The sequence below is a fragment of the Egretta garzetta genome, unplaced genomic scaffold (assembly GCF_000687185.1).
Source record: "Egretta garzetta isolate BGI_Z169 unplaced genomic scaffold, ASM68718v1 scaffold260, whole genome shotgun sequence".
Classification (NCBI taxonomy): domain Eukaryota; kingdom Metazoa; phylum Chordata; class Aves; order Pelecaniformes; family Ardeidae; genus Egretta; species Egretta garzetta.
Genome location: NW_009258662.1, coordinates 1,064,185 through 1,080,414, shown reverse-complemented (window position 1 = coordinate 1,080,414; position 16,230 = coordinate 1,064,185). Strand labels below are relative to the sequence as shown.

General features: G+C 41.9%; 1 protein-coding gene across 4 annotated transcripts in view; it reads left to right on the top strand.

Annotated features, from left to right (window-relative positions):
• The window catches only part of EXOC4 (exocyst complex component 4), a 456,935-nt gene that overhangs the window by 41,672 nt on the left and 399,033 nt on the right, over positions 1-16,230 (top strand). For all 4 annotated transcript variants that reach the window (XM_035903884.1, XM_035903885.1, XM_035903887.1 and 1 more), the window contains exons 5-6: positions 5,490-5,674; positions 7,904-8,013. In XM_035903884.1, the coding sequence (XP_035759777.1) occupies positions 5,490-5,674; positions 7,904-8,013 (295 nt within the window). The remainder of the gene's footprint in view (positions 1-5,489; positions 5,675-7,903; positions 8,014-16,230) is intronic.

The following is a 16,230-nucleotide window of genomic DNA, read 5'->3' as shown; positions in this document are numbered from 1 at the left end:
CATGGTGTCCTGCTATTTGGATGTCCCACTCCTATGCTTGCAGGGTCACAGCCAGCAGATCAAGGCAAGCAACTGCGTACTTGTGAGGCTGAATCTGGAGTACCAGGTCCAGTTTTGGGGGCCCCTCTATGAGAAAGGTGCATACTTTGTCTTGTATGGGAAAGGAAACATGCAGGAGTGAGTCCAGTGGAGAGCCCCCAGGCTGGTGGGCGTTAGAAGCACACGACGTATAAGATGATGCTGCAGTAATTGGGTTTGTTCAGCCTGCAGAAAAGAGTGGGTTTTTGCTGTCTGTGACCATCTAAAAGAGAGGAAAAACAGAGCCAGGCTCCTCTCAGAAGTGCGCGGTGAACAAACGAGAGGCAACCACCAACAATTTCTGTGGGAGAAACTGTCTGGAGATAAGGAGAAAATTCTTCCCCATGAGAGGAGTTAAACACCAGGAGTAAGAGACCAAGAGACTGCAAAATCTCTGTGCTTGCAGATCTTCAAGCCTTTGCTGGATGCCCTGAGCAGCCTGATCTAATGTTGAAGTTAGCCCTGCTTTGAGTGGCGGCTTGAACTGGAAACCTCTGGAGGTCCTTTCCAAGCTGGATCAGTAGATTTTTCTAGCAACGCTACGAATGCTGATTCCTGATTTCCAGAATTCTTTGACTTGCTCTGATAGAAAACGCTGAAGTCTGTTCTTGCTGCCATTAAACATCAGTGTTTACTCAGTGACCACAGCGTGCTTCTGAGCTATTGCAATTATTTCTTAACCTAATAAATGGGGATTGTGCAGTTCATAGAATCATTTAGGTTGGAAAAGACCTTTAAGACCATCAAGTCCAACCGTTCCCCTACCCCTGCCATCCCACCCCCAAACCCTGTCCCTAAGCACCTCGTCTGCCCGGCTGTTAAATCCCCTCAGGGAGGGGGACTCGACCCCTTCCCTGGGCAGCCCCTTCCAGTGCCTGACAACCCTTTTGGGGAAGACGTTTTTCCTAATGTCCAACCTAAACCTCCTCGGTGCAACAGTTGTGCATTTGAGATCACTCTTTGGTAGGCATGGATAGCCTTTGGCCTCGCTGCTATCCTTACTGGCAGGTGCCATATAAGATGGCTCAAAAGCCTTTTAATTTTGATGTTCAACAAGCTCTGTAAAGCAGAGATGAATGTGGTAGACGATAGCAACCAGAGATGCTGGGTCATTCTAGCAATGGACAAGAGGATGGTTTACACTACTTCTCTAAATGAAGAGTTTTTTAATTTCCCAGCACTGCTTCTTTTGAAGCGAGTCTTCAAAACACTGCTGGTGAACTGAAAAAATCCAAAACTTGCTATAATGTACTGAAAATACTAAAACCAATATGGAAATATTGTGGCTTGTCAGGTTTTTCTATTCTTAATTGTTCAAAGTATTGAAATGAAAATCCTAATAAGTGATACAAATAGCTAGAAGTGAAGGGCTTCTGTCTGTCTGAGGACTCCAGATAACTTTGTAATAAATGAGTGGAAAAATAATAGATACAATTTAAATATAAAATCCCTATTTTTTTAAAGTTTGGTATTCAAGAGGGAGGGAGACAGTTGCCTTTTAAAATGCGAAAAGCTTTTTATGTTTAGGAAGGGTGAAAGCAATATAAATGCATTCAGCCCCCAACACTTAGGTTTCTTTCTAGAACGCACCTTTTTCTTGATTTCTTCTTTATACTGTAAGTGGAGGAGCGGAGCATCCACAGTAAAAAATAGAAATGCAAAAATAAGATGTTTTCTCCTAATTAAAGTTCTTTAACTGGAGGAATCACTACTAACTTGAGGAACAGCAATACTTTCTTGCAGAGCAGTATTTGTGTTGTACTCGGACCTGTTAGTGCTTTGTGCAGCCTGTCTCCCACTCATCCAGCTCCTTTTGCATATCAGGGTTTGAAATGAGGAAAGGTGAAGAACAGCTACTTGAAATGATATGCCCGAGTTGAGTGATGAGTTGATGACACACCAGTAAATAAATCTCTATGGTCTTCAAAGTTGAAAGTATTTTTATCGTACATTTGGGGTCTCTTGCATAATACAAGTGATGGTGTGTTACTAGCTGAGCGGGGGCATAAAATTCTGGTCTTGCTCTAAATTTTGCCAATGATAGACATAGTCCCTGTTACAAATTCAATTTAAAAAGTCTTATTTCTTTCTAGTCTTGCTCTCAGTGCTCACCTTATTTTTCTTGGCTGCACATGGCATCCCAAGTCTCTTTGTAACCTCACTCTTTCTCAAGGTTGTTGACCATCTTGGTAACGTGGCCAGGATACATACTTGGACTTCAAGTAAAGCCAATTGTAAATTATTTCTGCTTCTATTTTCAAGTAGTCACCAGAGCTGCTGTTGTTATTACTGCTCTTCCCATTCACTTTTTGCTTCCCTTTCTTTTCCATCCATCTCTGTAACTCCTTATCTCCCTGCTTCTGGAGAGCAAAGCCTTTGTGATGATAGCGTGGTTATTTGCTGAAAGGGACCTGGTCTTTCTTGGGATAGCAGAGTGAAACACAGGCTCATCGAGGTTTTCCTTGCAACAGTTCCATTGTTAGATCTATCTGTAGCGTATTTTTAATTTTGTGCATTCTTTGTAGACATCTTTGCATCATTTTAGTCGCTTATGCTACCGTTCTGTGGTATGGTATCCAGCACACAAATTAGACGAATGTTTTAATGTCATATTTTGTGTTCAGAAATACAACCTGGGGTGCTGCTTTATAGCTTGCTTGTTGCCAGGGGTTAAATCATCTTTCTGTAAGTAAAGCTAGAAAAGGGAAAAACGTTGGGTTTCTTTTTTTTTTTAACATAATGTTCGTACTTGCTGTCATCTAAACCAATTGGAGACTTTACCTTGACTCCAATGAACTTGGATTGAGCCCCTGAGCTACTTTCCAGACCCAAACTGTTCTGAACATTAAAGCTTTACTCTTGTGCTCCGTCTTGATAATTGATGTTAATGGGAAAAGAAATACTGGAAAAGAAAAGAGCGAGGCTTTACAGGAGTGGGGCTGCCTGAAGTTAAAAGGCTCCAAGTGTGCTAATGTTGAAACTTGCCCGTGTTATTTACCTGTAGAGTTCAATCACTGGGAAAGTGGCATTTATCAAGGACATAAATTCCAGCTTGTCCAACTGCAAATATGAAGTGTCAGAAAGGCCGTGGGGAAAAAAAACACCTAACAAAACCCACCAAAAAAACCCCCAAAAGCAGCTTTTTCCAGAAGAAGAAAGTTCAGTGCATAACAATATGGGGGGTTTGGGGTTGTTTTAGGGTTTCTTGGTTTGTTTTTTCTTTTTTTTAAACAATAAATGATTGACTGTTCCATTTGTTTCTCAAAAAGCGTGTTTGAGAGCTGTGTGTTGGTCTTAATTAGTTTTGAGAATAACAAACTTCTTAGGAACTGGGAAGATAAAAATAGAGCCAAATGATCTGAGTGGAAAGCTTTACATTTTTGTTGCTTGTGTTTTAGATAATACTTTTCCTGGATGTCTTGGAACCTTTTTAATGTCATTTTCCTGCTTGCTTTCCATTCTTCCCTCACTGCATTTTCATCTCTCAGCTTCTCAGTTTGACAAATGTTGTTCCTGATCTTGTTCTTGCTTTGGTGCAATTGCTGACAGCTTTCAGGGCCGTGATGAATGCCTGCAACGCCCCTGAAGTGACTGGTGAGGTTAAAGCGCCTTTGGAATTGGGAGATTTGGGGTACATCTCTACCTGCCAAAGGAAGAAGATAAAAATTAGCACTTACACTTCTGCCAAAGGTTTCCAAGCTGTGTCTGCGTGCCTGCTGAGCCTTCTCCGTTTGTATGAACTCTGGCGTGTCAGCTTTTTGGGGAGAAGTGAATTTGGTTTTTTTGCTTCATCTGTGGTGTGGTTTTGTGATGTGTTACGGCCAAACTTCCGTAACTGTTCACACAGAGATGCTGGGAAGAAAGAGGATGGATAGTGCTTTGTGTCAAGTGGTGGGAAACTCATCAATGGTGTTGAAGTTGCAGCGTTGGTGGGCTTAGGAGGAGCATGTTCACTCCTCTGTGATTGAAACTAGGACAGATTGTTTCTCAAGACTGAGCTTTAGCCTAAAGACTGGCAGCAAGTGCACGCTCTCATCACCCATGCGGAGAAAAGAATTTCATAGTTAGGGACTTCATGGCAAAATTTTGCAGGAGAAAGGAAAAAGTGCAGCTTCCTCTTAGAAACCGCCTTTAATTGAAAAAGCCTAACTTCCCCAAAGCTATTTCAGGGTCATTCTTGACTTGGAGGCAAGCAAAGTAATACATCATTGATAGATGTTCTTTCAGTATACTTAATATTTACTGGTATTAAGGGACCAGACCTTAGCTTGGCTGTCTACCTACTGTATCTCCTTGCTTTTCATTTTTAAAATTTAACTGACAGGTTTGCTATAAACTTAAATCCTGAAGTGCAAGCAAATGTCTTATTTTGCTAATAGTATCTTCAGTTATTAGGGAATGATTTCTTTTTTTTTAATTTTTAAATCTCTGTATGCAAAACACGCTATTCCTAGTTTTTCAGATTTTGCAAACTGCAAAGGGATGACTTTTTTTTTTTTTTTTGTAACTGTGGAGATGCTCTGTTAAATAGAAAAACAAGTAAACTGGGAGAGATGCAAACTGATAGTGTTGCTTTTATGCACTGGTTTGTCATTCCTGGTGGCTTTTGTCCATGTTTGGTTTTTAGGATATAAATGGAAATGAGGTTCCTCAGCCTCGTGCCCACTGGATGTCAGCTGGTCACTACTGAAGTGCATCAGTAGAGAAATGTTAAATATGGCCTTTTTGCGGTACTACACTTCTAGATCCCTGTCTGTTACTCTGTTGCTTGTATAAAGTTATTTTCCTTAATTGGAGCCTTAATAACCCCCCCACACACACTCTTTAGAGTTCAAAAGTACCTTTGAATTAGCAATAGCTTTCATTAATCTGATGGCTGTGTTTACTGAAATTGTGTGGTTACACGACATAGCAGCTATGTAGGCTAGCAGAGGCCTCCTAAGCTTTTTCAGCTATGTCATCACTTCAGGCAAATAAAATTTGAGCCATTTTCTCCCCGTTTATAGAATTGGGAATAATGTTTTGTTGGTGTTTTTGTAATGAAAATAATAAAGGCAATCAAACATCATTGTCAAGATCTTTTCCTAACACTTTTCTACTTGATAATCTTATTTTGTGATAAACTGTGCTTTGGTTTTTATTTAATGAACTGTGTTTTAACTAACTTGTTTTATACATATGCTCAAAATATTTGAAGACTGCTCATTAAATCTGAGTTGTTTGGATATTGGACCCTTTTTATATATTGAATTTTCTTTTAGGAAAAGAAATAAAGAAATACTACTTAAATGGTTTCTGCTTTAAAAGGGTTTATAGATAGAATCATCATGGTATTCAGGCACTCAGAGAGAAAAGTCCTGAGAGATGAATGAATTGAGCTTTAAAAGTTGTCACATGTGTTCTCCTTCCAGGTGTCAGCGGTGGACTCCTTGGAGGGTCCCCTTCTTCAGGTGGAGGGATTGAGTGATCTGCGATTGGAACTCCACAGTAAGAAGATGAACATGCATTTGGTCCTGATAGATGAATTACACCGTCATCTTTACATCAAATCAACTAACCGAGTAGGACAACGCAACAAGGAGAAAGGGAGAATAAGGTGGGTTTGGTGTGATGATAACTGAGGGCAACGGGTCTGGGCGGGAGGAGGACAACATTCTCCCTTGCATAAGTAGAAACTTTCTTGGGAGAGTGCCATTGACTCACACCACAACCTTTAATTTTTGGCAAGCCAATTTCTCATGCTTATGGCTGTGGAGAGCAGAAAAACTCCAAAGACGTTGATGCACCTTTGAGCTTGTGAACAGCCTGTTCTTCTTCTTTCACTTTTGCTTAGTGATTCTGTGGGGTTTTTGCCGCTTCCCACAGAATTCTGATGAGGTCAATTCCTTCTAGCATTCTTTTCCTTCTCTGATGCATATACCTTTCCTACAAATGTCATGATCATGAGGCTCAGGTCAGGCAAAGGGAAGAATACAGGAAAAATTGCTCATCTTTTCTAGCAAATGTCCAAGGTTTAAAAGACTTCCAGCTAACCATAAGGTTACTAGCTGGAGGCTGCAATACTGAAGTGCCTGAGCAGTGTCTTGGCTGTGTTGTGTTTCTAAGGTGTTTTAAAAATGTTGAAACTTCTTACCTGGTTGGTGCTTCTGATCTGTGGAAATTCAGCTTAAGCGTAGGTGCCTGTCTATTTTTTCCTAATTTTGTGAATTCTGAGTTTGAGGGCAATGGAGTTGTTGGGAGGGAAGGAAGGGAGGGAGTGGCTAGAAAAGAGAGGCACAGTATTGTAAGGTAACTTTTGTAGAGTAGCAGAGGTAATAAACAGGGGTGGAGAGCAAAAGGGGAGCCAGCATATGATGAAGATGCAGAGAAGAGAAAAGATAAATTAGCATTTTATAATGAAAAGGAATAAAAAATGCTTACCAAAAATAAGAGGAGAGTAAGTTATGTTAAATGAATTTACGAAATAAAGGATTGATTGAAGTTGAAATTCTAGGAAGGAGGGTGGCTAGCAAGTCATCAGTCTCTTCCTTACTCATCTTGTTAATTAAAAACAGACAGAAAGCTTTGGTGTACCCAGACTATGTGACTGCTAATTAACTGCAGTTTTGTATGACTGCTACAGGGACCCTTATCTTTTTCTTGTTTTCTGTCTTTTTTTTTTTTTTTTTTTTTTTTTTTTTTTTTTTTTTTTTTTTTTTTTTTTTTTTTTTTTCCCCCCACATTCCTAGTTGCACATCATTGATATTTGATAACATGAACCCTTGCATCAAGGACAGTCTTGTTGCTTTGCTTTAGCGTGCTGCCCTAGAGTGGCTGTTGACCAGGATGCAATAATGCTTATAATTATGTCTTGTATTGGTTTTAAGTGTGTTCTGTGTAACATTGCTGAGCTGGAATGCATAGCTAATCCCTGTAAGTATGGTATTGTAGGCGTATAGGGAGTACAGGATAGTAAGCTCAGCCTTTGTCTTGGCAGGTTTCTATAAGCATTTTGACCTCTAAGGGAACATACTGAACTTCATTACAGGAGCCTTCTCCACTTCTTTCTCTTAAGAATGATTTCTTGCTTGCGTTCCCCTGCCACATCCTGCTTCGTGCCTTTTGTTATGCAGCTGGGGCAGCATGACGCATTTTTGGCAAATAATACTATGTAAATTTATTATGAAAATGACCAAGTAGAAAGTCTTTGCTTTCTGAGAAAGAAGGCTGATTTGGAGAGCGATGCATGTAGGTGTGCACAGAACAGGAATTTGAAGAGGAGGAAAAAGGTTGGAGGTTTCTAAGGGGAACTAGAAAAGTAGTTTAAGTAGTTGACAGAAGCCATGGAAATGGAAGCATCTCTTCTCCCCAGTATGTAGTTTCCCAGAAGAATCTTAATAATTCTCTGTTAATTTATCATCACACTAGCAGCAGTTAATTGTGCTAGAGGTAAACGTGTCTGTTTGGAGAGGGTCACATGCTATGGCAAGCTCCAGTGTGCCTATGGCCTGATCGTGTTGCTGTGACCAGACAAGTCGAGCGGGCTATTAAATTCAGAGAGGCCTTGGGGTACCGAATTTTGCCTTTGATGTGACAGTGTTCCCTCATTTATTTTTTTCTTTTTCCCTTCTCACTCAAATCTGAATATATACACACCCACTTGTATTCATCTGTGGACTTGTGCTTTAAGTTAGGTTTTTTAAACTTCTTGGATCAAAACTGTGTGTTAAGTATGTATATCTGTTGCTTAAGCCTACAAATTTTAAGAAACTAATGGATTATTTGTTGTGAACCGAGATTGTAAATAACATTAAAGTGTTGGCTTTAATTCTTTCCCCTCACGCAGTTCACTTGTGAAAGATGCCTCTTCTGTACCTCTTATGGATGTTACTAACTTGTCTACGCCTCGAAAGTTCCTTGAAACTTCCCAGTTCAGTACTCCTGGAAGCTCCAGCAGTGAGTATTTAAGTCCCATGCATTCCTTACAGAATCAATTTGTAGATCTTGAGCTGATTTTACAGGAGCAGTAGTAGACATATCATCCCCTCTCCATGGATGGCCACAGATGGGAGGTCCTGAGATAAAATGTTAGGAAGTGATTTGCGCAATGTCATGAAAGGAGTGAGTCCAGGGCAGAACGTGACCATATCTGCATTTTTTCTGTTGGCAAATCATTCTTCCCCCCCATCTCCCCCACCATCAGCTTCAGTTATAGAATCATAGAATGTTTTGGGTTGGAAGGGACCCCTAGAGGTCACCCAGCCCAACCCCCCGCAGGAGCAGGGACACCGCTAACTAGATCCGGCTGCTCAGAGCCCCATCCAACCTGGCCTTGAATGTTTCCAGGGATGGGGCCTCCACTACCTCTCTGGGCAACCTGTTCCAGTGTTTCACATGGTAAATACACATGGTTTTCTGTGCCTGTTCTGATCTTGATCGTGTTCTTGATATCTTGGGCAGAAGAGATATTTGCAGTCAGCTCGGTTTGCATAGAGGTCTCCTCTACATTACTTAATGTAGGCTGGAAGTTATGAGTAGATGTTGCAGAAGTTTTTGCTGTGTTGGAGCCAAAAGGTCAAAGCTTTTCCTTGTGGGAACTTTGTAACTTTGACTAAAGGTCTATCTGTACACAAGAATAATCTGGTGGTGATCTTTGTATGCCTGTTACTACAACAAACACTGAGCGAAACACTCGGTTTCAGTGGTGTTTTTGTACGAGGCTTTGAAAGTCCTGCACAGATGGGGAATTAATCCTGGTATTGTTTCAGTAGATTAATAAGTGGGGTTGTCCTTGTTTAACAAATGAATGAAATGAATAATACAGAAGTGACCTACATCTCTCTTGCTCTTCCTTTCAAAACTTGACTGTTTCAGTGTTCCTCAAATGCAGAGAATCTTTCCTTCTTTTCTCATCCTTATTAATTCTTTTGTCCTTCTATTTGCCCGCTCGTTTGTTTTTTCTTGTCATGCTTGCCTCTTGGACACTTTCGTTTGATCATTCTTATCTTTTGCTCTTGTAGGGGTTTTTATTATTTAGCCCCGCTCCTGTAGGGTTGGCTAGTCTCTGAGCCTGAGGCTGTATTTCTATGTAGTGGAGGTTTGTGAGGAGTCACTTGTGACATGCCAGTGCAAGCTTTCAGAGCTGGAAACTGCAGCTTGGTCATGGAAACCTGGAAGAGAAGAACTGTGTGAAAATTCTGGGGAAGAAACTTAAGAATTCCTGTTCTGTCCCTGTGATCGGTGAGAATTTCAGCTCAGTTTCTTGCTGAAGATGACATGAATTGGGGGAGCTGTGGTGGTTTGACCTTGGGTGGACACCAGGTGCCACCAAGCCGCTCTATCGCTCCCCTCTTCAGCAGCACAGGCGGGGAGAGAATGAGATGGAAAAAAAAAGAAAACTCCTGGGTCAAGATAAAGGCAGTTATTAAAAAAAAAAAAAAAGTAAAAGTAAAGGCTGCGTGCAGTAGCAAAAGGAAAAACAAGATTTTATTCTCTACTTCCCATTAGCAGGCGATGTACAGCTACTTCCCGGGAAGTAGGGCTTCATTACGCATAGTTGTTCCTCCGGAAGACAAAATGTCATAAAAGACAAATGCCCCCCCACTACCAAGATCTTGCTACACAAACCGAATCCAGGAGCTGAGGAAAGAAACCACAAAAAACTGAATCCCAGTCTCACCACTATAAATGTTAACCTACTTCTTTTTCAGTGGGTTAGTTGTATACGTGTGTCTTATGTATATGTATGTATTACGTATATGTTTTAGTGGTGGGATGGCAGGGTTAGGGTAACGGTTGGACTTGATGATCTTAAATCATAGAATCACAGAATGTTTTGGGTGGGAAGGGACCCCCAGAGGTCACCCAGCCCAACCCCCCTGCAGGAGCAGGGACACCTTGAACCACATCAGGTTGCTCACAGCCCCGGCCAACCTGGCCTGGAATGTTCCCAGGGATGGGGCCTCCACCCCCTCTCTGGGAAGCCCTGACCGGCCGCACTCAGCTCTGCCCGCAGCCTTCTCTTCTCCAGGCTGAACACCCCCAACTCTCCCAGCCTGGCCTCAGAGCAGAGGGGCTCCAGCCCTCGGAGCATTTTAGTAGCCCTCCTCTGGCCCTGCTCCAACAGGTCCATGTCCTTCTTGTGCTGAGGGCTCCCGAGCTGGACGCAGGGCTCCAGGGAAGGTCTCCCCAGAGCAGAGTAGAGGGGCACAATCCCCTCCCTTGACGCTGGCCACGCTTCTCCTGATGCAGCCCAGGGTAGGGTTGGCCTTCTGGGCTGCCAGCGCACACTACCGGCTCATGTCCGGCTTTTCATCCATCAGTACCCGATTGTTCCAAGTTATTCCTTTTTGGTTTTTTTTTATTTTTGGTGGTTCTCCCCCACAGTATACCAGGGAATGTTTGCATCTAGAAGAAGAGAAAACGGTGTGTTATTCATCACTTGCGACAGCAGAACAAGAAATGGTACTAGCATTCACAGAGCATAGCTAGATACATGTTTTCTGACTCGAGACTTCTAAAAAATCAGTAAGTTCTAGTTTTATTTGTTCGATGCAATGTTGATGGTGTTTAAGATCTCCTGTCCTAATGTGCCCTGATGAACAGTTACTTCATACTGTATTTGAATGAAGGTTCTAGGGTACAAGCAACAGGTAAGAACCACAGCAGTGGGCTCTAAGAACTCAGTTGCTTGTGAACATAAACTGGCATGGCTCCTTTCACTCCTAATTCCTGAAAACAAAGCCTTTCATGGCTTCATCCTCAACTCTAGTAAATCAGTATAGGTCAGTTGAGAATCTGCCTCAAAAATTCTCATTTTTGCAGATCTGTTCTTGTTCTTCATGCCCAATGCACCAGAAAATGTCTTACCTGGCTCCTTGTTACGCTCCGTATCATCCAGTGAAGTGCCGGGCAAGTGTCCCTCAGGCTGGGAAAGATCTAGACTATAATAGAAAACATTTGATCAGCATAAAGTATGCGTATGGGTTTGCTTCAAGTGCACAATGTACTTATGTATATTTTTTCCACATAATTTTATTTAAAAGTAGCCTTTTTCAGGACTGCGGAACTATAAGAGAATTTAGAACTTATGTGTATGCATAACGAAAGCTGTTTCTGCCTTTAGTCACTTAAGTTTTTTGGCTTTTAATTGATGAAACAAAGTGGCCGTGCATATTAATGCATGTCATTATAAAGCACTGACTCATTCAACCCATCTCAGTAAAGATGCCAAAATTTTGAGTCCTTTCTGCATTCGCTTCCCAAAGGAGATGTTACCTTGTGCTGTAGAATCTTTATAAGGAAATTAAAGCTGTTCCTGCTGCACTTAAAGTAAACAAAACCTTTAGTAATGTTCACCTGAGGATTGTAGATACGGCAGTTCACCAGTAACATTTTCCCTTCATGCCAGTTCAGAGAAATAAATTCACTTTCAAATTATATTTCTCTGCTTGAACCTTCTGTACTCTGAAGAGTATTTATGAAGGTTCCTGCCTTGCCAGGCTCTTCTTGGAACTATAAAATGTGCTCACCCAGTACGTAGCAAACCCAAGGGTGCCCTTTCCTGAAATTTTCCTGAGAATACATTTTAGAAATCCAACAAAGATGAGCTAAGGTGGTGACAATTAATACTGTTATTGATGGCATATGTAAATTTTATGCTGAACAGATCATATACTTCAGTGATGTATACTTCTCAGCTCTAAGAGAAAACTGTAGCTTCTAGATCCAAGTAGTATGGTGGGTTCTAAGGTCAACTCTAGTTACTGCTCGTGTCTTCAAGAACGCAGGTACTTCTCTGTAGGTGAAAACATGTGGAGACCTGTGAGGCTGGCCCTCCAAAATACCTGCAGGAGCCAGAGCTTTAGGGTTCAATTTTAAAGGTGGCTCTAAAAATGCCATCATGGCATTCTCTGGTGGTGGTCACAGCTGATTCCACTTCAAACATGCTCAACAAATACATAAAAGATTTTTTTTTTTTTTCTCCTGTTAACCTCACCTAAGGATCTGACGCCAGCTGAGTGACTTTTCTTTATCATTTGTTGCATTTGCGCAAATCCAACTGAGGACTGGGTCGGAAGGTGGTGGGAATCCAGTCGGATTCTCTCCCGCTCTCATTGCAGTGCTGCACACAAAGCTGAGTTTGTTCTTATCTCTGGGTAAATTTTTGCACCTAGAGGAAGTCTGTTCCTGCAGTTTAAGCAGAGTTTGCAACTACACAGTAGACATGAAAGCCCATGAAATAACTTTTTGCGTGTCTGTTTTTGCAGGACTGATTTCTCTCACTGATCCTCACTCATGGTTCGTGTTCTGACTTACGCTAAGCACTGATGCGTGTAACCTGTGTGTGTGTGTGTTCGGGGAAGGGAAAATCGAGAAAATTTTAGATCCTTGTCATGAAAGCCAAATGGCTAACAATCACTCTTCCTATATAATTTCATTATTCATTCTTATACGTGGTCCCAATGTAAGATATTTCACTACCGTGCATTTATTTTTTTATTTGGAGAGTCAGTTTTATGCTTGTGTGTATTAGGAGGGTTTTGAATGTGGCTTACAGAGTTGTTTTGTACAGTTTGCTCAGAATGAAATGTTTTTACAATGCGTTTGAAAGAGTGGCCTTATCAAATTAAAATGCCTCTGTTTTTGAAAGGATAACATCCTTAAAACTATAGATGGAACTGTGTGAACAATGGTTTTAGAAAGAGGAGATTTGCTCTGAGGCTTTGAGGTTATTGATCTCTGGGACCCATTTTCTTCTGGGCTTGGCAGTAAGGCAGAGAAGAAAATGACTAAAATTTGTAAAGGACCCATTTCTAAGGCAGCTGCCCATTTGTTGCTCATTGTCTCCACACACGGGTTAGAACAAGGATCCAGCACCAGAAACTAGCAGGTGACGTTTCTTCAAATCTTAAATTATGCCTTTGGGGCACTATGAACTTGTATCCTTTTCTCTAGAAGGATTGAAGGCAGAAAGGGTATAATCAGAAAGGACATAAATCATGGAAAATAGTACATTAAATTTTACTAGTTGCCCATAAAAGCACACAGTTAATGAAATCTTCGGTAATGAGTAGCAGCAAATTTTGACCATTTATTGGAATGAAAAACAAGACCCAGGAGTCTTTTCTTCAGCTGCTTTGCTTAAGTGAGTTATCAACATTGGCTTTTATGGGGATCAGACTGGCGCTATTAAAATGCCTCTTGCAGCAGGTTTCTTTCTTGTGAAATGGCAAACTGTACAAATGAGGGTATCATCACTTGGAATAGATGTTTTAATAGGGCACCGTCAAACCAGGGAGCCATCAGGGATGCTTCCACCTTTTTAACTATGGAGGTGATGAGTCAATGATGCACGTGATTCAACTTTCTAGTGATTTAAACTGGGGGTAGATTTTTGACTGCTTAAATACAGAGTTGTGCGTTTTCAGATACACCGCTTCAGTGATGAAAAATTTTTGGAAATGTCTGCACATTTCATTAGAGGATGTGGCAAAATTATCACTCTTTTTGGTTGTCGCCTTGGGAGGCTTTTGAGAAACCATATTTAAATGTTACGCTTCATAAGCGGTTTTATGAGATCTTAGAACCAGAAAATCATCAGTAGTAGTCAGCATGGCTTCACCAATGGGAATTCATAGTTGACCAACTTGATTAACTGCTACCATGAAATAACTGGCCTGGTAGACAAGGGGAGAGCAGTGAATATTGTCTACTTGCTCTTTGACAGTGAAGCCTTTGACACTTCTCTTCCATAAGATCCCAACAGAGAAACAGTTGACCCACAGGCTGCATCAACAGACAGTGAGGTGGATTGAAAACTGACTGAATGGCTGGGTGCAGAGGGCAATCAGCAGCGCAAAGTCTAGTTTGAGGCCAGTAACTAACAGTGTACCCCAGGGTACACCTGGGGGTCCTACTGCATTCAGTCCTGTTCAACATCTTAATTACTGATCTGGATGTTGGGGGAGAATGTACCCACAGCAAGTTTGCAGATGACACCAAACTGGGAGGAGTGGCTGACATGCCAAAGGGTCGTGCTGCCATTGAGAGGGACCTGGACAAGCTGGAGAAATGGACTGACAGGAACGTCATGAAGTTCAACTGGAGGAATTGCAAAGTCTGCCCCTGGAGAGGAAAAACCCCAGGCACTGGGACATGCTGGGGATCACCAAGCTGGAAAGCAGCTTGGCAAAAAAGAGCCTGGGGGTCCTGGTGGACATCATATTGAACGTGAGTAGCCAGCACAGTGCCCTTGCCACAAAGAAGGCTGAAGGTATCTTGGGCTGCATTAGACAAACTGCTGCCAGCAGGTGGAGGGAGGGGATCCTTCTACTCAGCACTGGTGAGGCCACACCTGGGGTGCTTGGTCCAGTGCTGGGCTCCCCAGTGCTAGAGAGATACGGACATACTGGAGAGAGTCCAGCAAAGGGCCATGAAGATAATGAAGGGTCTGGAGCATCTGTCCTATGAGGAAAGGCTGAGAGAGCTGGGACTGCTCAGCCTGGAGAAGGCTCAAAAGGGATCTTACCAATGTGCATAAATACCTGAAGGGAGGGTGCAGAGAAGACGGGGCCAGGCTCTGCCCAGTGGTATCCAGTGCCAGGACCAGAGGCAATGGGCACCAGCTGAAACACAGGAGGTTCCCCCTGAACATCAGGAAATGCTTTTTTACTGTGAAGGTGACTGAGTACTGGCACAGGTTGCCCAGGGCGGTTGTGGAGTCTCCATCCTTGGAGATAATCAAAAGCCATCTGGACGCCTTCCTGGACAGCTGGCTCTGGGTGGCCCTGCTTGAGCAGGGAGGTTGGACCAGATGACCTCCAGAGGTCCCTGCCAATGTCAGCCATTTTGGGTGATTCTGTGATTGGGTGTCACCTTTGAATGGAATTAAACCATGAAAACCCCTTGAAATCATTAAGTGGTACTGAAATATAGGTTTCTGAGGTCAGTTTATTAGCCAATATGTCAAACTGATCTGGAATAGCCTCAATCAGACTTCACACAATCTCGTATTTCTAAAGGTTTGCATGGGGCTATGTACAAGAGTTGGTAGATGAGATGGGACAACAAAGCGGTATGTTGAAGGTGGCTTTTTTAAGCATAAAACTGCAAATTGAAGTTGAAAGGATTGAGGATGGTAGAGAAGGGCAACTGTAATAATTTAATTTTTAAAATATTATTTGGCTGACATCACATTTCACTTGTTATACTCTCAAGGAGGGTGGAGAAATTTGCTTCTTGGTATTACTGAAGAAAACCTATGGAATTCTTCTTTGGTGTTTTCTACCTGTATTATTTTTTAATATCATGAAGCTGTTTTTAATTAAAATCGGACTTGTTTTTTCTTCTCTTTTCTTTGATGAATCACAAAGGAGAAGAGGTTAATCAAATAAAATCTGAATAGTAGACCCACAATTTAGAATAATTTGTAAAAATAATTGTTGCAAACACCCATAGGATAATTTAATTTTTCATGGCGTCTCTACATAAAGCAAGTGCTTATGGCGTGAATGATGATTTTACCCCTTTGAAGGGACACATGGTTTGCAGAAGCATTTCAGGTAGAAACTGGTGAATGTACAAAGCTAGGAATAGGTTCTGACAGTCTTGTGCTTTTGTCTTGATACAAATGAATAACAAAGTCATTCTTATCTTGGTTGAAGAGTAAATACAGATGGAGGTTTGAGTTCTGAGGGCTGATCTGTAGGGGCATCTTCCTTCACCCGTGGAGCTCCTCTGCCCACAGAGAATACCATGTGGGATTGCAATTTTAAAGGTGAACTTCTCTACAAACGCCTGTCTACTTTGATGCCTTTTTTTTGAAGAGGTCGGGGACAGGAGGGGCTCATCCCTGGGCCAAAGCTTTGTGGTCAAATAACCCCTTGATGACATTAAATGGCAGAAGAGGATGTTTGAAGTGGGGAAGACACAGGAAAAGAAGAACATCTTCAGTTGCCTGGGGTTGGAATCTTGTCAGATCTTACAGATAAATGGGCCCCCAAAGCTACCCAGGATACCTGTTTAATAGGCAGAATGTGCAGGAAACACCGTCCCTACTGTCTTATCAAAAGATCTAACAAAACTTATAAACCACTGTGTTGCTACTAGATACTGAACTATTCACTTTGCTGTTGTTTGTAAAAGATGTAAATCAATGTCCTGGCTATTTGA